At 31.6% G+C, this 23,507-nt stretch overlaps 2 protein-coding genes across 4 annotated transcripts in view; one reads left to right on the top strand and one right to left on the bottom strand.

Moving 5' to 3' along the window:
- LOC114330030 (zinc finger protein 677-like) overlaps nt 1-10,813 on the bottom strand; it is a 43,424-nt gene extending 32,611 nt beyond the window's left edge. For all 3 annotated transcript variants that reach the window (XM_028279330.2, XM_028279329.2, XM_028279328.2), the window contains exons 1-3: nt 10,685-10,813; nt 10,070-10,627; nt 561-836 (exon numbers count right to left, since the gene is read on the bottom strand). In XM_028279330.2, the coding sequence (XP_028135131.1) occupies nt 561-836; nt 10,070-10,627 (834 nt within the window). In that variant the 5' untranslated portion in view covers nt 10,685-10,813. The remainder of the gene's footprint in view (nt 1-560; nt 837-10,069; nt 10,628-10,684) is intronic.
- Nucleotides 10,814-11,037: 224 nt separating this feature from the next.
- On the top strand, nt 11,038-18,007 carry LOC114330031 (COA8 family protein CG14806, mitochondrial). The gene is made up of 3 exons (XM_028279331.2): nt 11,038-11,233; nt 11,293-11,550; nt 14,730-18,007. Exons 1-3 carry the CDS (start codon nt 11,159-11,161, stop codon nt 14,952-14,954), a joined length of 558 nt encoding a protein of 185 aa, XP_028135132.1. The 5' UTR covers nt 11,038-11,158; the 3' UTR covers nt 14,955-18,007.
- The last annotated feature ends 5,500 nt before the right edge of the window (nt 18,008-23,507 follow it).

Here is a 23,507-nt window from a genome sequence, read left to right on the forward strand (position 1 = left end):
AGCTTCGCTGGTGTCGCTCCTGGCGGGTTACTAATCAACTTTCACTGGTAATTTTTAAATTTATTATTTAATTGTTATCGCTTAAAATTTACAACGCAAAAAAGTAATTAAATTATAATCGATTTTTTTAAGATTTTGCTAATCATATTGACGTTCTATTGATAAAATATGAATTTCTTACTTCGGATACTTTCACAATTATCGTATAGATGGCGGTAAGATTAATATATTAATTTATAATTAGATATTACGGAACATTAAAAAAACTTAAATTCAGTATTTAAAACGTATTGTATATTTAAGGTAAAAATATATAACACAGCTTTGACAAACTAATACTTTTTATAATTAATGTTTTTAATTTTAATTTTAAATTAATCACTTTGACATTTATGTCAAATTTCCAGTAATCGTTTAGAGACTTGTCACTACTGGCGCTCGCGAATTTGTAAATATCCCTTCTACGTACGAGCTCACAGCGTATATTAACAGAATATAGTAAAAAAAATGTATTGAAATTCTGACTGAAAAACAAAAAACATAACAATCTCTTCTCTTACCTGTCCATATTTGACATGTAAAACATCATATCTTGTCTTAAAATTAGACAACATCCAATTATTCATAATCAAATAATCCAAAATTTTGTAAAAGCACAGTTCGCTTTTGTTGTACAGTTGACTGGTTTCTAAATGTTTGAATACTTCTATAGGCTCTAAATCGTTGGTCGGAAAGCATTTAACAACACTATCAAATTCCTTCTCCCTTTTCTCCAAATCTTTCTGTACCCACTGAGATAAAAGGTTAAGGGCATTGCTAGTCGTTAAAATGAAGTTCTAAAAAATATATCACTAATATTATACTTCACAATTATTAATATATGAAAGTTTAAAAACATAAATTTAGCCAAATTTTACCATCAATATTTGAAGTCAACAGTGTTACTTCTTCTTCTTTAAGTGTTATCTCCCAATCGGAGGTTGGATATCATCATTACTATCTTTACTCTATCTGATCTGAAGAGTTGTATTGAACTGCATTTAAACCAGTTCCTTAAAATTTTCAACCATGACACTCCCCTTCTTCCTATATGCCTTCCTCCTATTATCTTTACTTGTATTATCAATCTTAGCATTTCATATCAGTGTCCCCTCATTACATGTCCCAGATATTGCAACTTTATTATTTTTTTTGTGGGACATTGTGGGGCCGGAGTAGCTCAGGCGGTAGGATGTTCGACTGTTATGCAGGTAGGCTGGGGTTCAAATCCCAAGCGCCGGCGAGAACAGCTAGACATTTTTAAATGTCTATAGGCCCCAGGTCGACTCAGCGTAAATAAAATGAGTACCTTGGGTTGTAACGTTTACATTTTTCTGCAAGTAGAATAAAATGCGAGTTGGAAATGATGTGAATTCACATCAAATTGGGTTCCCAAAACCATAATAAATTTCCTTCGCACCTATAATACACTTTAAGACACTGTGTTTTTTTAAACCTTATCTCTGAAGAAGCCTCAAGTGTCAAGGGTTTTGTGGGAATATATCTTTATTTTCCCACAGATTTGAATTACTAAGCGTCGTTCCCACACAACGTGTATAAATTGGGGCATACGTCTCAAACAAGCCCTGTTTTAGTTTGTTAGCCGTGCAAGATGCATTCTGACGTTGATTTATTGTGATCAGTATTTAGTGAACTCATAAGTGAATTATAGTAAGTCTAAATAACCTTTCATTCTATTGTTCCGACGTTATTAAAGAAATACTTTTTTCTTTCTATTCAAGAGTTTTAAGGCACGGTCGATTCTACCGTACCACCTAGTCTTCTTTGAGAGCCATTTCTACCGCCCGGCCTTATCCTTTGGGGCCAATTCAACAGTACTGCCCATATTAGAGGGGCTAGTCCGCTATGTACCGTGTTCTTCCCTTTTCGCAGGCCAGATGGAGCTTGCCAAATGTCTCATTTTGCCTAGTAAGTTACTAATTATTATCTGCTTACTGCGAAGAAGCAATATGCCATTTTTTGTCGCGTGCGGTCTAGATAAGACACCTGTTTTGTGTTTATTTTACTGAAAAAGTGCATTTACATCCTAAAAAGGTCATCCTTTTAATATAGTTAATTTGATGTCATTATTGAGTAATTTTTATTTTAAAATGGGCGATCATTTAAACTAGACATTTTAATTATGTAATTTTTTTGTGTAATTACTATAATATTTAGTATTATAGAAACGAAAAAAGCTCTTTTTATTGTCGAATAGATGACGAAATATGAGCGTCAATTATCTATTTTTAATTTTTTTTTTGAGTAGTTATTCAGTTTTTCAGTATAGTAAGTAGAGTCATTAGAAATTATAGTCATCTATTCTACGTTGTTTATTATCGGTCTGTGTTGTGTTGACCAAATAATATTAAGTCAATGTATTTGAAGTTTTCTTTTTTTGGTCAACAATTTTATAGTTATTTCTTTCTATGTAGATTATGTAAATATTGAGTATTACCTTATTGAGAATACCTTATTGAGTATTTTAATAAATGTTACATTGAAACGTACGATGTCGCATTTTATTTAATTATTATTTGCAGCTCAAGATTAGAACATTGGTGTTTTGTCGTAGCAGTGTTGCTAATTTTTCTGTTGTTGTGTTATGTTTCGTTAATTATTCCTTTGAGGATCTAGAGGTAAAATCCCAGGCGCCCAATTTCGTTTGTGTATTCAGTATTTCCGTTTTCTTAGAGTCCATGAGTCAAACCATCCGTTGTTAATGTTATCTATTTATCTTTTGCCTATCGTCGTTTCATTAGCTCTATTCGCATATCGTTCTTAATTCATTTAACATCTTTCATTGCAACAGAAGCCCAACCCACGTCCACATCTCTTCCGACTGAGCAACGTGGCCTTTGTTTCGTCAATGTAGGCGATTGGACCTTTCAATCTTCGGTTATTCTTTATTCCATCTAAGGATAATATATCCTTCTGGTTCAGCTCCCATGACCTCTTGTCCATCCGATCGTTATAGGGTAGAACCAGGGGTAATAATAAGCGGTTGAAGAGTAGCACTGGCCCTGTTACCTTCCTTGTATACCGTAGGCCCTAGATATAGCAGACTACCCTGCTATATTCCCAAAGCCGCGTTAGTGTTATAAAACGGGAGACTATTATTATTATTATTAGTTTTACTGTTTCTTATTATTTCATATTCTTTGCTCATTTCTCACAATACGTCAGTTTTCGTTTTCTTCTGTGTCCATGATATTCTAAGCATCCTTCTGTAACACCACATTTCAAATGACTAGTTTATTTATGTGTTCTTGCTTCAGTGTCCAGTTTTTAAGTCCATATTGTAGTATTCAAAACATGTAACATCTCAGAGCTCTTAGGGTAAAAACATGCCGAAGATACATGGATGAGCGCGGTGTAGGTCGCGATCGCGGTCGAGGTTTACATCGATGACGGGCAGAACATACCGAAGATACTTTTCGTATTCTCTTTTGGCATCGACATCGCTGTAAACCGCGATGCAAGGTCGCGAGGGTGAACGGGAGACACATCCTTGGTATGTGCGATTTCATAAGAAAATGAAGTTTTGTTTTGATATCGATGTAGCGACCGCGATTGCAACCTACACACCGCGCTCATCCATGAATCTTCGGCATGTTTTTACCCTTACTCTCAGTTCTAATCTAAGGTTATTATTGCAGAGAATTGTTTTCATATTTACAAACACATTTCTTGCTATTTCTATCCTGGTCCTTATTTCTGTTATTTGATCATTACTTTCTGAAATTCAAGTTCCCAGGTCTTGTATTCTCGTATCCCCTCCAAGTACTTGCAGACCGCGAATAGCAATAGTAGTAAACAAATAATTTATACCTTTGATACATGTAACTACTAAACCACTAAGTAACTGTGTAAGGCCGGCCACTCGCTATGAAGTACAGTTGGTTGACAGGTACACCTGTAAGGTATGAGGAGCACATACACTATTCAGCTATACCTGTCAGGTATACCTGATGGATGTCTATATAATTAAATATGAATATTTCAAGTACATACATGGATGATTCAAGTTCACCAATGAATTCTTCAAAAGATGATCTGCTCTTTGTCTCCTTATTTTTTGTAATTTTTACGAAACGTAAAAACAGACAGAAGAAACGCGAACAATAGTGTAAAGAATGGTTACAGAAAAGAAATAAATTTACCCATATAAATCTCCTTAATGAATTAAGATGTGAACCAATTGACTATAATAACAATTTTCGGTGCTACTATAGTATACAGTCTACCGTTGCGTTTCTACTATGGCTTGCAGTCTACCGAGGGATGGGGTGTATAAGCTGTATTATACTACGATGCCGATAAAAAAGTGTTAACAAAGTGAATAAAATGCGTAAATTATACGAATTATTATTTTTATTTTACAAACTGATAGGTACTTAATAATAATAATTTAATTTGTCAAACCAATTTGCTATTTTAAGTTGGGAATAAGCCAATGTTGTGGCTTATTCTCAACTAAAATACTAAATTGATATGACAAAATATTAACTTGTAAAATTAAAATATTAATTCTTCTTACTTATGTGTTTTATTCACTTTGTAAAAAATTGTTTTTGTAGATGTACCGGGTGTCCCAATAAGAATGGCTCTCGGCCATATCTCAGGAACCGTTTATAGTAGAGCTTTGAAATAAAAAATTTTATAACAAAAGTTGCCTCAGGAAAAGCCTGGAAATTATTTTCATAATTGTGGGTCCACCGCTAGAGGGCGTAATTGAATATCAAAAATAAAAAATCTAAATTTTACAAAATGTTCCTAATGAAGGGGCACTGGAAATCTGATTATTGTATTCTTCATCAAATTCTGCGCATATTTGATTTAACAAGTTTAACTCTACCTTTACGAATAAGAGGTGGGGGTGAGTGGGAACCTTGTTATGAAAAAATGGCTGTAAGTCCGGTTCTGCTAAATCAAATTTTGAAAACTGGGTCTTGTTGAACACAGATCTTTTTCTTCAATGTAAGCGTGATAATTTTGAACCATCCTAATAAGTAATAAGCCAGCTGGGAGGCGTTATTTAATTTTTTTCAGAAATCTAGTTTTCTTTGGAAAATATTAAATACAAGTATGTATTTTTAATCATACTTTATAAAATTAGATTAAATTAGAAATAGAATAGCGAAAACCGCATGTCGATACCTTTTTTCTATCTCAAGATATCTCGAGAAACGTGTAAATTTTATACATAACTGTAACTATCACCGGTAAACTAAGTTAATGAAAAGTAGTGTGCTGTGGAAAAAAAACAAAATAACATTTTCCAGATGTCAACGTATAAAAATATAATTAATTAAAACAACAATATAAAGAGAAACAATACTATTAAAATTAAATATAACACAGAACAAAAAGAACTACTTAGTGACGACCTAAATATTCAAATTGTTGCCCATCATACACTACTCTAGAATACATTATCCAGAGAATACTAAACGCCATTCAAAGCATATCGAGAGCAGAAATTGAGACTGCTGTTCAATCTACTCTTGAAAGAGTAAATGTTTGCAACGAAAATGATGGGCAAAAATTTGAACGTTTATGTCATCACTAAATAGTTGTTTTTATTTCTTTGTAATAGGGCTTTTCAACGCTTCTCATTTGTTTCGAGCCTCTGTCATATGCCGTATAATTCGTGTATAATATTAATATACGAGATATGAACGAGGCTCGAAACAAATGAGAAGCGTTGAAAAGACCTAATATACGTTGACAGCTGGAAAATGTTTCTTTGTTGTTTCCATAGCACACTACTTTTAATGAATTTCGTTTACCGGTGACAGTAACAGTTATGTTTTTAAATTTACACGTTTTGTAAGATATCTCGAGATAAAAAAAGGTATTAACATGCGGTTTTCGCTATTCTGTTGCTAATCTTGTCTAATTTTGTAATATGGTATTAAAAATGCATGTTTGTATTTAATATTTTCCAAGGAACACTAGATTTCTGAAAAAAATTAAATACCGCCTTCTAGCTGGCATATTACTCAGTAAGTTGGTTCGAAATCATAACTTTTACATTGACGAAAAAGATCTGTCTTCAACAAGACCAAGTTTGCAAAATTTTATTAAGCAGAACCGGACTCACAGCCAGTTTTTCATAACAAGGTTCCCACTCACCCCCACCTCTTATTTCCAAAGGTAGACCTAAACTTGTCAAATCAAATATACGTAGAATTTTATGAAGAATACGACGATTGGATTTCCAGTGCCCCTTCATAAAGAAAATTTTGTGAAATTTAGATTTTTTAATTTTTGATATTCAATTACGCCCTCTAGCGGTGGTCCCACAATTATGAAAATAATTTCAAGGCTTTTCCTGAGGCAACTTTTGTTATAAAATTTTTTATTTCAAAGCTCTACTATAAACGGTTCCTGAGATATGGCCGAGAGCCATTCTTATTGGGACACCCGGTACAGTAGACTCGCGATTATCCGAGTCTAGGTTATCCGATGTCCGATCCCCTCCGAGACAAAAGTCTTAACTGGTGAGTTATAACTTTCAACCTTGACGCAACATGGCCGCCTCAAAAAGAGGAATGAAGCTTACGCAAAAATAAATCAAATACTTTTTTTAAGTAATATACACTGCGGTGCAAAAAAATCGATCCACTAAAAATTTGGTCATTTTTGATGTTTCGAATTTCCTAAAGCTGTTGTCCGATTTAAGTGATTTTTTACCACGTTATAGCCTTATTCATTGACAATATCGATGTAATAATATTGGTGCTAGACAGTCAAACTATCATTGTATACCGGGTGTACGAATCAAACTATGTTTTTTTCTGAAAGTTCGCATCACCCTGTGGACTATTCTGGCATTTACAAAATACTGAAATTAAAATTTCTTAACATCTTGTCTTTCGATTCATTCGCTTATGTTGGATAATAAAAAAGTTAGGTACTTTACCAACTGGCCATGTTCGTCATCAGTACAGGGTGTTTCTAAAATATTTGCGCAAAACCTTAAGGGGTTATTGAACATGGGAAAATAACGAAAATTTGCTTTATAATCATATGTCCGCAAACGCTTCGTTTCCGAGATACGGGATGTTAAATTTTCTTAGAAACTGATGATTTACTTATTGCTTTAAAACCAGTTGAGATATGCAACTCAAATTTGGTGGGTTTTAAGACGTAGTTATTGCACATTTTTTGACATACAATTAAGAATTTAATATTCACCAGTGGCGCGCAAACGGGTATTATGACCGATAATATTACCCGTACGCACGTCAATAGTGAATATAAAATTCTTAATTGTATGTCAAAAAATGTGCAATAACTACGTTTTAAAACCCACCGAATTTGATCTGCATATATATCAACTGGTTTTAAAGCAATAAATAAATCGTCAGTTTGTAAAAAAAAATTGAACATCCCGTATCTCGGAAACGAAGCGTGTGCAGACATATGATTGTAAAGCAAATTGTCATTATTTACTCATGTAAAATTACCCCTTAAAGTTCGTCGCACTTATTTAGAAACACCCTGTACTGATGACGAATATGGCCAGTTGTTAAAGTAGGTACCTAACTTTTTTATTATTCAACATAAGCGAATGAATTGAAAGACAAAATGTTAAGAAAACCTGAGGCTATAGTTGGGATTTAATTTCAGTATTTTATAAATGCTAGAATAGTCCACAGGGTGATGAGAACTTTGAGAAAAAAACAGAGTTTGATTCGTACACCCGGTATACAATGACAGTTTAACTGTCTAGCAACAATATTATTACATCGATATTGTCAATGGATAAGGCTATAATGTGGTAAAAAATCACTTAAATCGGACAACAGGTTTAGGAAATTCAAAACATCAAAAATGACCAAATTTTTAGTGGATCGATTTTTTTGCACGGCAGTGTAGATAAAATAAATGTTTGTATCTTCTATAGACAGTACTGTGTTAGTTTTTAGTCATTAAAATAACCACAGTTATGGTTGTTTACATCTTTCTCTATCACTACACCAATCTCAGTGTTAACCGAGTTTTTTCCGTATCCGAGGTAGTCACGGTCCCAGTTACTTCGGATAATCGCGAGTCTATTGTATACAATGACATCATGTTCTATGGGTATGTTGGCTAATCACCATTAACTTTTTTCAGAAGGATTTGAACACAATAATGAAAGGCGCCTTTGTAGGCGAAATGTTTATTGCTAGGTACTAATAAATATTACAATATAATAATAAACTTTATGCACATTTAGTTGCTTTACTATTATGCAAATAACACCATAATCTTTTCCCAGGGTATGCGAAATCCTTCAGGTAGATCACACAGAATGGCAGAATCAGTGTACAACGAGTTACTATCGCTTGTAGCTCCCTTGATTAAGAAGAAAGATATACAAATGGATATACACAAAGATATACAAAAGACATACAAAACCAAGATCTGGTTTGCATCAGGTTCTATTTTTTTATTAACCAATTTTTTATATGTAACATTTACTTTGTACTCATCACATTTTATTTTCCACAAGCAAGGTTCACTTTTGAACATTACAATAAAGTCACCAAGGACTTCATAGGACTAAATGGGGTCCTTTTGGACCCCATTAAATAATTTGTTGCTATATCTTTATATATGTGTAATTTTAACCTTTGACCTCATCTATCCACAAATTATTCAATTCTTTGATAAATCATGGAGTAAACATTAATGTCTAGGAGCTGGTTTGAGGTCAAACTTTATATTTTTAGGTTGGGGTATGTTTAGACCCCGGTCTGTGCTTTATTATTTAACTTTATATATAACTTTACTAGCCATATCTGTACATATGTGTAATTTATCTATCTACAAAGTATTCATTTCTTTGATAAATCATGAAGTAATCATTAATAGGGGCTGATTTAAGTTCAAACTTTATACATAATCTTGTGCCTTGATAATCCGACAGGTATGGGACCAAAGGGGTGTCGGAGTACCAAAAGTGTCTGGATTACTGAAAGTGATTATATATTTGGCATTGTTTTGCTAGCAGGACCGTACAATATTCTTAAATTTTATGAGTAAAATGCTACATAGATTAATATGCAAATGAAACACCCATTTCGGCTAACTAAAACATGTTTATTACAAGAAATATGGAAGCTAATAAATTTAATGTACATTAACTAAAATTAAATAATAACTTAACTTTTCATCATGTTATAAACAATAGCACGGGAGGTGCGTTGGACTACTGAGCATGTCGGATGGCAAAATATCGGAGTATCAAGGGTGTACTGTATTTTTAAGTTGGGGTCTGATTAAACCCTGGTCGCCTGGTCCATTGTTTATGATCTAGCTTTATAACTGTAGTTATTTATAAGGGGCTGTGCAAGAGGTTGGGGGGGGGGGGGGGGATCAAAAATCTTCAAAAATTGCGTTACGCAATATTTAAACACTTATTAGAGTGCGTTACGTAGGAGGGAGAGAGTCGAAAATCTTCAAAAATTGCGTTACATAGTACTTGAACGCTCCCTAACTTTATAACTGTAGTTATTTAGTTAATTGCTATTTGTTTATTTGGATTTTATTGTATAATAATAAAACCGTAAAACTTATTTTTGAATGATAAATCGGTGTAGTAATCGCAATGTAGTAAAATAGTGTAGTATATCGCTTATTAAGCCTGGGGTCCACGTAGGCCCCAGTCTGTCCTATGAGGTTAATATGTTTTGACATTTTTGAATAATTACAAACATTTTTTTTAAACAGTAAAATAAATTAAAATTACGCACTCTCAAACTATAAATTGAAACTGTTCACAATAAAGGATTTTTAAAAATTGAGCCCTGTTCAGGAATACCTGATGAAACCACCACACACACATCAAGTTTACGCACCTGTCAGGTAGAACTGATCGAATTTTCTTCAGATTGCCTAAAAGGCTATTTATTTCTGCCACAATATATACGTATAATATGTACCTATACCTATAGGTTTACCTGTTCATATGTATCTGATAGTGAGAGGCCAGCCTAAGAAATATAAATAAAAACTTATACAAATAGGTACCAACCTTATTTGTAAAGAATTCTTGCAGCTGCTTTCTTTCCAATCCAAGTATTTCCTCTCCTTTACAAATATCATCTATGTGCTTACCTATCCAATTTTCTATATTATCACTCAAGTGCTTCAATTTATACTGCTTCGCAAGGAAATAGGTAAAAAGGCAATTATTTACATTAAGTTTGGATCCTAAAAAGTCTATACAATACTCTAAAATTGTAGTTAATATAAAATGATCAGCTAATTTTAACAGTTCTTCTATGATGGCATGATTGATGGTTATCTCTCCTGTATACATAAAATTAAGCACATCGTTAAAAATCGTGCTATCTGTGCAAGATACAGAAAGCTTTTCTTGTTGGACTTTGTGAGTTTTCAAGATAGAATCAAAGTATGGAGAACTACAAGCAAGAACATTCCTATGTGCTTTAATTATTTTGTTGTTTACGAAAATGGTTATATCACAGAACTTACTAGCTTTCTTTTGCTCGAACAATTTTTGGAATATAACATTTGGAAAGTTAGAATTTTGGAATGTTAATGTTGGGTATTCTTCCACGGCGATCATCTACAATACAATCTTATGAATTAAGTTAAACTTATTTTTATTTTTACAACTAGCTACCTTAATTTGCAATAGGTTTTTGTAAGCTACATTTTATTATTACAATAATTGTTTATAATATAATTACAACCGGATAAATTTCATTACGAAAAATTATTTGTCACTGTCATTAGTGTCATTTGGAGCTTTAAATCACGTGATTCGTGATTCATTGATCCGATGGGTCTCGTAGCTATTAGGTCTCTAGACAATTTCCAGGTGATAGAATATTTATATTTTGGATGGAATCATATATGTAGACATTGTGGAAGCTTACTAAACTACAATTTATACAGCTAAAATAGGATTAGGCGACTGGAGTTTTATAAATTCTTGTTGAAAGTATATAATGACTTTTACTATTTTAATCATCAGCCACCATCTCTCATGATGTCAATCTAACCTCACTCTCATTTGTCATTTTAAACATTAATAAATAAATAGTTATGTATAATATTTTTATTGAAACAATTTAAAACAACTTACGCACTTATTATGGGTCTAAGTGAAAATATTATTAAATGTGTGTTGTACAGGAATAGTTACCAAAATATATCAAAATCAATTAAGGTTAGAAATAATAAAAATAATAGGTATACTCAAATATAATGGCATAAATGTATTTTTAGGTAATAAAAAGATGTATGTCTTCAAAAACTACCGGCTTACCGGTGGAGAAACAACTAGAAATACCTATAATAGTAATGAGAGAACAAGATCAAGTCGAAGTAATAGGTCCCCCTGATCCCGTTTCGAATCTCAGACCTATCAGGAGAAAAACACTACCCAATGAAACTGCTTTACAAACTAAACTAAGGGAAATACAAAATGATACAGAAGAGTGGAATCAGAACTTCTGGGCTAATCACAATAAGAAGTTTATCAAGGTATCTATATGCTAATTTAAAGGGCTATAGTCGAAATTCAATAGTCTTGTAAGGGTATGGCTTAAAAATGATAGACTTTGGAGGGGCCCAAGATAAGAGACAATGTAGTTCAATAGTGGAGTGTACATTTTTAAAATAAGGGAACCTAAGGGCTAATAAACAAATAAATATATAGCCGCTTGTCATCAAGTGTTTACGAATTACAAAATGTCTGCCTTGACAATCCTATTGATTTGGAACTATAGGTATGGAAGTAATAAACAATGTAATTTACAATGTGTAGATCAAACCATGTCTTACATACAGTCCTTCCACTGGATCTTAAGCACAAGCATGAAATTATTCAAGAATTACGTTTTATACAAGTTCTCTTTTTTACTCACAGAAACTAGTATCACAAAATTAAGCTGCTTGTTTATAGAAACCACAATAAGTTAAACAAGGATAAACAATATGGCATATGGCATATCTTTTATACATTATTTACTAAGAATTTTGATGTTTATTATTTTCAGTTACATTGGTGTGCATTTGTTGTGTTTATAAAAAATGGTTTTTCATATAATTTAAACTTTTAATCTTTGTACATTTCATTGTAATTTTTATTTTCAAACATAATTGTTAGAACAACTAACTGTTGCTCTCTTATTTGATTACTTTTGGTAAGAATCTATTTTTAACACATTAGTGGACACACTTCACATGCAGATATATCTTTATATGCAGTCATGTTCGTGAACATGTTAAGCTAATAAGATGGAAATGGAAACTTATTTGTTTATTTTTGAGATTACTTTTTATTATTATTTTTAGGATATGCCTAGAAAACCACTTAATTCTCAAGCTCAGCAACTTGTACTGAATGTTTCTGAATATTTTGAATTGAATTGAATTTGTTCAAAATGTAACATACCTGATTATCATAGAGAAATGAACAACAAACTTTTTACTAAGTGGATTAGAACACAATTAATACCTAATTTAGAAGAGCCATCATTCATTGTAGTGGACAATGCTCCATACCACAGTGGTCTTTTAAACAAACAACCTTTAATTACTTCAAGGAAAGATGAAATTATTATAAATATGACCCAAATTTTTCCAAAGCTGAATTGCTACACATAGCAAAAATGAACAGAAAAGAAAATAGTTATGTAATTATTGATGAGTTACTCTGAGAATATGGTCCATGAGGTGTTGAGCCTGCCTTCTTATCTCTGTGAATTTAACGCAATTAGATTACCTAATTTGGGCAAATTGCAAGACTTGTTACAATAACTGTATTGGTAGGGATGGGCATTCTGATCTGCTGTTATAAATATGTAGAGACCAAGGCACTGGAGAATGTAATGTAGATATTTGGGTGAAATATGTCCTGCATATTAATAAAATTATTAAAAAATGGTATATCCGAGAAAACAATATGGTTAATGTTGATATTCAACCAATTATAATAAAATACTGGTCAGATTCTGACAGTGATGAAAATTAAAACACAAGATTTGCTATTTCGGTTGGCATTTGAAATTCGTTTTTATCTCAGTACATACATATTATTAAAAAAATATTTTATATATTTTAATATATGTATATTAAAAATAAGAACTTACAAGACAGACAAAAATAAAAATATATAACACAATATTGATACTGACTGTACTCTATGCAAGTGAAAACTGGGTAATTCTGGAAAAACATATACTCCCAATTGTACTTGTGGCAAAATCGGAGATCTAACACATGTCATATTAGAATGTCATTTAAACATAAATAACATAAACGACCTTTATAAAGAATTAAAAGATTTAAAAAATTTTTTTCCCAATAAACCTTAATACTTTAATATTTACAAATGATATGGAAATTCTTCATCTCATTTATAAACATGTTAAATTATGTAAATACAAGTTGTAAACTTAATATAATAGGCATAATTTGTTAATGTGGTTTGAAAAAATTAAAAAAATATATATATATAAAAAAAACACATAATAAAATAATAACAAAAAAAATAATAAATAAAAAAAAGAAAAAAAAATAGAAACAAACATAAAAAAAATAGAAACAAACATAAATAAAAAAAGAAAAGAAAAAATAGAAACAAACATAAAAAAAAAGAAGTGTTTCGCACAAATTAAAATATATTTTATATTTAATAAACAGTAAAATAATTAAAAAAAAAACTAAATAAAAAAAGCTACACAATGTACCAATGTATCTATAAAAATAATATTGTAGAATGTACTTATGTTTATAAGAAATTTATGACTATGAATCTGCAATCAATCACAAACAAGTCTGGCTAATTGGCTTTGCCAAAGCCATTTTTCAAAAAAAAAAAAAAAAAAAGAAAAAAAAAAAAGAGCAGTATAAATGCAGTGGAGATGAGGCATCTAAGAAGGATAGTTGGAAAGACAAAATGGGATAGACTAAGCAACGAGACTATTAGGAGAATGGCCAACCCAGAACCAATAATGAATAAACTAACAAAGAGGCAAATGAACTGGTATGGGCATTTGATGAGGATGCATCCCAACAGAATAACAAGAAAAGGCCACGAAGCAAAGAACATCGTAAAAAGAAAAAGAGGCAGACCAATAAAAAAAATGGATACAGCAAGTAGCAGAGGCGGGAAAAGTTAAAGAAAAATCACTCGAGGAATTGAAAATAATGGCAGAAAACAGAAAATAATAGAAGGGATGGGTGAATGTTAAAATTAAAATAGCTAGCCCAAATACGAGGAAGGCAAGAAAGAAAGAAATAGTTTATTAAAAATATTAATTGTTTTTTTATGCTATTCACCCAATAGTTTTGTATTACCTTAACTAATATTAAATCTTCTTAACATGAACTTTTTTGTTGTGACTTTTTGTTTTTTTTAATTTATTTATTACTGATTTATATTAAGTATATCTTTATATTAGCAATAATTGATATGATGTTTAAGCTGTTTAATGTTGTTAATTCAAAATAACCTTATAAAATCTGTCCACCAGGACGATAGGTATTTCCTAATAATTACATTGACAGTACATTACATTACATTGACATACATTATTTCACTTTATGTTTTGCTTTAACTTGTTTGGAAATTAATTATTACATTTGTGCAAAGATCTTACAGAACAACTGTATACTGTTTTATCAAAGATAATTTACCGTTTTATTGTTGTTTCTAGGAAAAACAGGATTTTATCAATATGCTTCTAAGACAAGATAAAGATAAACAAATCACACCAGATGAGATGAGTGAGTTTTATAAAAGATTTTTAGATGAAAATTGGAAAACTCATGTGACATACAACAAGGAATGGTATATCAGAAACTTAAGTATATTGTGTTATTCAATAGGCACCCATATAGAGAAATATATAGGCAGTTTACAAAAGAAGTTTGCACACTAAATGTAAATGTAGCACATATATAAGAAATATACTATTGTGAAACAATAAATAAATATAATGCAAAAGAGTATGGTGAGTTTGCTACATTTAAAAATGTGCATCTAAATGTCTATATAGAGTGTACACTTGTTTATAGGGTAACATACCATGTTATTTTTTCTTTTTTATTTTCTTATTTGACGTTTCTCAGCTCCAATTTTTTTTCCTTCCCACTAAATTATACTTCCTAATTTCATTTAATTCTTTCTCTCTTACTTTCACCAGATTTTTGAAATCTTATTAAACATGTTATACATATGCCCAAACTATTTGAATTACCACCCCTCTTATTGTGGAGACAGTTTCTATTAGTTATTATTTATGAAATTCAATATTTTATTTTATCTTTTTGGGCGTCTGGTGTATGGTGAGGCGTCGATTTCAAGAAGTGTTGCTGGCTAAATGGGCGCAGTTCCCAAAGGCCATAAAAGAAAAAAAATCTTTTTGGGTATCCGCCATATCTTCCTTTCTTAAAATAATATTTCCATGGTATTAATGCTTGATTTCTATATACAGGGTGTTTCATTAATAATTCTCCATATACTAACTGAAGAAAACTTAGCACAAAATACGAAGATTTAACCTAAAACACTTAAAATTAGTTCCTTACTGAGTTACAGGGTGTTTTATCTAAAAATTTAGAAACTATTTTTGCTCAGCATTTTAAAACTATTCGACGTATCCTTTTCATACTTGGCAGAAAGTGCGACTACTATATACCCTTCTAAATTATGATAAACAAACGTTTCTAGCTACTACCAGAGGCGTACGATAGAGGATAGTGAATGGCCAACCCTTCTCAAATTCTACGCCACTGGAGTAATTACTATTTTAGTGCCATTTTTAGATTCTCTAATACTTTCTACATAAATAATATAGTCTTCATTGGTAACTATAAAGTCATTAGTTTTCGAGATATTTGAAGTTAAATATGGAACGGCACAGTTATTTTGATTAATTTATGATATATGATTCATATGATTAAAATTTAAAAATTATTTGTACCCAGTACTTTAAAACTATTTGGCGTATCCTTATCATACTTGGCAGAAAGTGTAGGTACTGTACACCCTACTGAATTAAGATAAATAAACGTTTCTAGTTACTACCAGCGGCGTACGACAGGGGATAGTGGCTGGTTGACCCTTCCCAAATTCTACGCCACTGACGAAATTGCTATTTTAGTGTAATTTTTTTATTTTCCAATACTTTTTATGTAAATAATATACTCTTCATTCGGAACAATAAAATGATTAGTTTTCGAGATATTTGAAATTAAAAATGAAGCGACACAATACATTAATCAAAATAACCGTATCGTTTCATTTTTAACTTCAAAGATATCGAAAGCTAATGACTTTATCGTTACGAATGAAGAATATATTATTTTCATAGAAAGTATTGGAGAATCCAAAAATTGAACTAAAATAGTAATTCCGCCAGTGGCGTAGAATTTGAAAAGGGTCAACCATTCACTTCCCCCGTCGTACGCCTCTGGTAACAGCCAGAAACGTTTGTTTAACATAATTTAGTAGTTGGTACAGTACCTATACTTACTGCCAAGTATGAAAAGGATACGTCGAATAGTTTTAAAATGCTGAGCAAAAATAGTTTTTAAATTTTTAGATAAAACACCCTGTAACTCAGTAAGGAACCACATTTTATTTAAGTGTTTCAGGTTAAATCTTCGTATTTTGTGCTAAGGTTTCTCCACTTACTATATGGACAATTATTAATGAAACACCCTGTATAGTCTTTTGAGTCCCTTTTACTTTACAGTGTCCGGACTGACACATCTTTTCATATGTGTCGACCATTGCTTCTTGTTATGTGCTAATCTGCTTGCTTCTGCTATTGTTTTTCCCTTCATTTGAATGATTTTCGCGACTGCTGTATCCCAATCTTCTCTAGGCCTTCCTCTAGTTCTTTTCTTTTGTATCCTGGCTTCCCATATTTTCTTCATCTGTATGTTATCTTTCATTCTTTTCATGTATCGCCACCAACTTATTGTTTTTCTTCAATATACTCAAGTACTGATTTCGTCTTAAGATCTGTCCGTATATCTGTGTTTCTTATTCTGTTTCTCATTGTCACTCCTCTATCTCTCCGTAAACATTTCATCTCTAGGGTTTGTATCTTACTCTTTAGTTTGCTTGTTAATATCCATGATTCGAAGCCGTATGTAAGTACTGGTCTATAATATATGATTTTAAACACAGTTAATTTGGGTTTTCTTGTAATTTTTTTCTTGTTTAAGAAGTTATTTTTTATTGCATGGAATAGTTTTGATGTTTTACTAATTCATTCTTCAATGTTCTTCTTTGTCTGTCTTCCATTATTTTCAATTGTAACGCCTAAGTATTGGAAATGGGGCCCTTGTTCTATTTCATCTCCATTAATTTGTATATTTATTGCGAGTTGTTCTTGCGACATTACCATAGTGCTTGTTTTATTTGTTTTGATTTTCATACCATGTTTACATGCTTGATTGTTATTTATGTTAATTTTCAAGATTCAATACAGAATTCAAAAAAAAAATTAAGTTTTTAAGGTAAAATGCATCTACTTCTCAAGGTAATCTAAATGGACAGGTCGTCAATTAAAAAATCCGTTTTGAATTCAAGAAGCCATAGCATGTTTATTCTGTGGAATAGTCTTTCTTTTGTTTTCAAGTTTATTCATGTTGTGAAAAACATACATTATCCATTTTTAAGAAGTTATGTAATAAAACTTTTTGATTAAATTCTTATTTCTAACCAGTGGCCCAACGTAACAAAAATCATTTGTAGCATTACCTTCTATGGACTAGAAACGAACAATATATTGTTTATTTCTTCTATATTCCCACTTTTTCTTACAAACATTCGCAGAAAGTTGAAGATTTCCAATTGCATTATATTTTCTCCAAAAATTTGTATATTATTGGATTGATTGAACTTGTAAATTGTAAATATTATACATAATTGTATTATTAGTAACTTTGTTATAAATAAAATTAATTTATATTTATCTTGGACCAGTGTTTAATTGAATTGAAACAGAAAATGGAATATCTTGTACTTAGATCAAAGTCTGAACAAGCAATATATTGTTTATAAAAAAACATACTCTTGATGCAGCCAAAGCAGTTCCAAAAATAAGAACCAGGAAAGTAAGTAAGTATACAATTAGGCATTTCTCAATCAAAGGTTAACAGGGTTTTAAGAAGTAATAATTTACACCCTTATCACATTTAACAAGTCGAACAATTGCATCTAGGAGATGAAATTGCACAGTTACAATTTGTTAAGTGTATTGTCAATAATAGTCACTTGTTGCATAGGAGCCTATTCACTGACGACACCCAATTCATGAGGGATGGAAAAAATAATTCACGAAACACATTTGACCAGATGAAAATTCTCAATACGACAGTGACGTCCTTGATTTCGTATTCGCCACAGAGAAACCGAGGCAGTCAGGAGCAATTGGTAGCATTGGGCGAAAAAAAAAAAAAATATTAGGCATGAATATACATTTTTAGTGAAGTAAGTACTCATTTGTGGAATGCTAAGTGAAGCAAAAAGTATATTGCCAGACACGTCTATTACAGATTTTTCATCTGAATTAAATTTAATCCACTTCGATATATTTGTTGCATCCCATTTGCCATTCTACGTCTATAGGTGGACTTATGCCTTTCAGCCTAATAAAAATTTATTTTTTTGTGGTGAAATATTACTGAAGCTTTGTGATTTGTGGTACTGTATATTTTCCTTTTCAGATATGGCACCATAGAATTGCAGACTATTTAAAAAGTTGTCTGAAATGACTGATATAGAAATATGGGAGATGTACTACAATATTCCTGCTGCAGAATCTGAAGTTACGGGTGTTAAGAGTGACTAAGATTCTGATAGTAACGACAGTAGCTGATCCTGTTGCTAATTATGCTGCTGATCATAGCAACAATGAAATAGAATCGGATAGTGCAGCTTTAGCAGTTGTTCAGATAAATCGAGACCAGTACGATAAAAATCAATCAGGGGTATCACAGGTGTCGCATGCACCAATAATAATTGTATCTGAAGAAATTAGTAAAAGATGGTGGTCCAGTAGAAGTAGTTGGTGGTGTAACAGGTATGTTTTCATGAAAAATGATTCTAGATAATTCAAATTTATTTGCAAAAAGAAACACTTTCAACTCTATGTAAATGAGGTGGTATTTCGAGGCCAAAAGCAGTTTCCAGGGCAAATCAATAAATTATACACTCCATACGAATGATTTCTTTTCTAGACGACAAAATGCTTGATTATCTAGTAGAACAAACAAATGTATATATCGCAAAATGATATACAAACAAAATTCAGCATTCAGTCCGATGATATTCGAAAAATTGATGGAATTCTCCCATATATGTCTGTTTATTGCTTGCTATCAGAATGTGCGATCATATTAGGGAAAACACTATTTTGAGACAATTCGACTGGCTATGCCTCTGTTTAGGCAGAACCAGAACAAACCCAAAATAAACATTATACAAGTTTATGGAAGTCACCAACAAATCAAGAAAAGATAATTTAAAGAAACCAAAATAGACTGTATTAATTACACAAAGATACAGGAATGCAATTATATCTGCAAAAATATATCTGAGTGCCGACAGATCACAACCCAGTAGTGACTAAAATTAGGCTCAAAATGAAAATAAGAAAACGAAGAACAGATGCACAAAAAAATACAAGTACATTAAGGAACCCACTTATAAGACGACTCTTGACAGATGAAATCAATAATCGGTTAATGCATTTTAAAAAACAAATTCTACAGACCACTGAGATGGATACAAAATGATTATTAATAAAGACAGATGGATAAAAGTCAAAAAGAAATTCTGACAGCAACCAGATACAAAAAGAAACAATGAATAATGGAGGAAATTTTAGATTTAATGCAAGAAAGATGTCAATATGAAAACAAATATATATGTTATAGTCAAAGCCCGAATTTCAGGCACTCCTAGGTTTGACTAGGCAATCCTCAGGTCTGACTGACGGTCTTAGTCAAAGCCCGGAAAAAATTAGCGCTTCGGCCTTTGACTAGTCAAACCTAGAAGAGACTAAGTTGGTCAGACAAAGGTCGAAATTTAATTTTATGAAATCGGGGTTTGGCTAGTCAAACCCCGATAGGTTTAATAAAACGTCATTTTTTAATTATAATGTTTATTATTTTTATATTGTCGTAATTAACATAAAAAAGTTAGTTAAAAAACTAAAAGAAAAGAAAGGATAGTTTAGATTTGATTACAGTACAGCACCTCTACTATGTGCTTATACGTATTTCGGAATAGCCGTTTCCTCATCGGAGCACCTGGGTAGAGGCACTGAACTGAAATCAAATCCTTTCATCCTTTCCGGGTAATTATCAAAATAATTACCAAAGATGGTACTAGCACCATCTATGAATCGAAAGTTGAGTCAGGAAATAAAATTCGAAATTATTTATCCTCTGAGCTTTTTAAGTTGGAAAAAATATTGGAGTACACTTTTTTTACTTAATTGTTTCATAGCATTATAGGCTGGTCATGAAGACCTTCAATCGCATTTCCTTTATATATTTTAATCTTTTCTGTCTGTGCACAACGCATGCTCGAACGCGTGCCAAGGAGATGCTCGAAATATTTTGGGTATCATACAAGATAAAACAATAATTGACGGTTTATATAGAGTTAATACGAAATACGGAACAATAAACACATTGATTCGAAGATGTTCCAGACATTAAGCTGTCTCTACGAGAAATTAGTACAAAATATTCTAAATTTGGAGGACGAGGATTTATAAACGCTCTTCAAAACCATGTAAGTGTAAAAGGTCAAACGTATTGTGCAACTCTAAATGCCATAATGATAGTGCCTCAACATGCGAGAATAAACACTAATTTTCTTATTTGAATGACGACAATATAAAAATAATAAACATTATAATTAAAAAATGACGTCTTATTAAACCTAATCTAACAAATTACGACATTTTAATAGCTGATCGGGGTTTGACTAGTCAAACCCCGATTTCATAAAATTAAACTTCGACCTTTGCCTGACCAACGTAGTCTCTCCTAGGTTTGACTAGTCAAAGGCCGAAGCGGTAATTTATTAAGGGCTTTGACTAAGACCGTCAGTCAGACCTGAGGATTGCCTAGTCAAACCTAGGAGTGTCTGAAATTCGGGCTTTGACTATAACATATACAAATACAAAATTAAGCAGGCGAAAGAAGAATGGTTAAAACAAGAATGCGTAGAAAAAGACGAATTCCAGAAAAGACATGATAGTTTTAACACACAAAAAATTAAAGAATTAACTTACAAAAATAAAAAAAGAAAACCGGGAATACTGAAATATACAAATGATAAACTTGTATTGAATATTAACGAAAAATTAAAGAATTGGATAGAACAGAGCAGATGGAAGTAGAAAGTAGAAGTAGTATATAATATGGTTTTAAGGATATTAAAAGAGGAAATTAAAAACTGCAAAAATGGTAAAGCAGTAGATTCAGGCCAAATCCCAGTAGAAAGTTTAAAATGCATAAATGATGAAACATATAGGTACCTAGTACCTAGACTTATTTAATACAGTGTACAAAACAGGACACATATACCGAAAAAATGGTTACCCTCCTCCTTTTGTGCTATCCATAAAAATACAAACCCTAAAGATTGCAGTGAATACAGAAAAATATCAGTAAATCATTTTCTCAAATTATTCTTGAAAATAATACATGGTAATAATACAAAATTTGAAAGAAGGAATAGATGATAGTCAGTTTGGGTTCAGAGATGAACTAGGAACCAGAGAGGCGTTATTTGCTTTTAATGTGATAGCTCAAAGATGCATATACCATGTGGATGTACAGGGTTATTCACTATATTTTGACCCCCTGTAAACTGCTTTATTTACAGAATTAGAAAAAAATGTAAAATACAAAAGTTATTCGATTTTTAAAATATGATTTTTTGTCATATATATCGTGCTAGTGACGTCATCCATTTGGGCGTGATGACGTAATCGACTATTTTTTAAATGGGAATAGGGGTGAGTGCTAGCTCATTTGAAAGGTAATTCAAAGATCAATGCAGTAATATAAACATTAAGATAATTATTTATACAGGGTGCCCAAAATTTTTTTTTAAGTTAAATTAATAGACACAAGAAGAAATGTAATTTATTTAATTCAAAATACATTCTACTGCTGTCAGAAAACAGAAATAAACGTTTATTGTACAAATAAACATAACTTTTCACTTAAATTCAATGTTCAAGCTACCACCCATCTGCCTCTTGGCAGTTTGAACATTGAATTTAAGCAAAAATCAATGTTTATTTGTGCAATAAATTTTGATTCTGTTTTCTAACAGCAGTAAAATGTATTTTAAATTAAATAAATTACATACATTATTCTTTTTGTGTCAATTAATTTAATTCAAAAAAAAATTTTTTGGACACCCTGTATAAATAATTATCTTAATGTTTATATTACTGAATAGAGAATTGAATTACCTTTCAAATGAGCTAGCACACGACCCCTTTTCTTATTTAAAGAAATAGTCGATTACGTGATCACGCCCAGATGGATGACGCCACTAGTATGTTATATATGTCAAAAAATCATATTTTAAAAATCGAATATCTTTTGTATTTTTAATTTTTTTCTAATTCTGTAAATTAAGCAATTTACAGGGGGGTCAAAATATAGTGAAAAACCCTGTACACGTTTGCTACGTTGATTTTGAAAAAGCATTTAACAAAGTAAGACATGAAAAATTAGTCCAAATTCTAAAGGCAAAAACATAGACAAAAGAGACCTACGTATAATAACAAACCTTTACTGGAATCAAAGAGCACAAATTGTAATAGAAAACGATACCAGTCCAGAAATTGAAATCTGGTGAGGAGTTAGGCAGAGATGTATTATGTCTCCATTACTATTCAATGATTATAGTGAATCCATTTTTGAAGAAGCATTATTATCTGAAAGTGAAGGAATGATATAACGGAAGATCTATTAACAATATAATAGTCTAAGAGCTAGTGAATCCTCCGACTAACGGTCGTCCTGTAAGTCTAGAAATTTGTATAGTCATAATTCATAGCACGCCAAGGCTAAAAACCATGACCTAGCAGGCATCAGCCGTGTACGTGTATCTACCAGGTGAATCGAAAAGTGCATAGTTTAGGGGGAAAATAAACTTTCTCCTGTAAAGTTTAAATTTAAGTATGTGTTTGAGTAAGTCATTTAGAAGAAATGTGTACAATTACAGGCGATTCTGAAGAGCACAAAACCTTGCCAGGGAGGGGAAAGATTAGGAGTTTTTCCTAAAATTATTTTTTTTGCATCGAAAAAAGTTTTTTTAGGTTTTTTGAATCATTCCAAACAGAAAAGGTCTCTAGTGATTTTTCTCTTAGGCTAACAGTTTTTGTTATATAAGCGATTAAAATTTTTAAAATTGCGAAATCGGCCATTTCTAACCTTAA

The sequence above is a fragment of the Diabrotica virgifera genome, chromosome 1 (assembly GCF_917563875.1).
Source record: "Diabrotica virgifera virgifera chromosome 1, PGI_DIABVI_V3a".
NCBI classification, from domain to species: Eukaryota; Metazoa; Arthropoda; class Insecta; order Coleoptera; family Chrysomelidae; genus Diabrotica; species Diabrotica virgifera.

What these genes read in the sequence shown, in the direction of transcription:
- LOC114330031 (XM_028279331.2), top strand. Translation starts at nt 11,159, where the DNA reads ATGGGTCTAAGTGAAAATATTATTAAATGTGTGTTGTACAGGAATAGT. An exon ending in ATATATCAAAATCAATTAAG is followed by an intron (nt 11,234 to 11,292) that starts GTTAGAAATAAT and finishes ATGTATTTTTAG; the next exon opens with GTAATAAAAAGATGTATGTC. An exon ending in ACAATAAGAAGTTTATCAAG is followed by an intron (nt 11,551 to 14,729) that starts GTATCTATATGC and finishes TGTTGTTTCTAG; the next exon opens with GAAAAACAGGATTTTATCAA.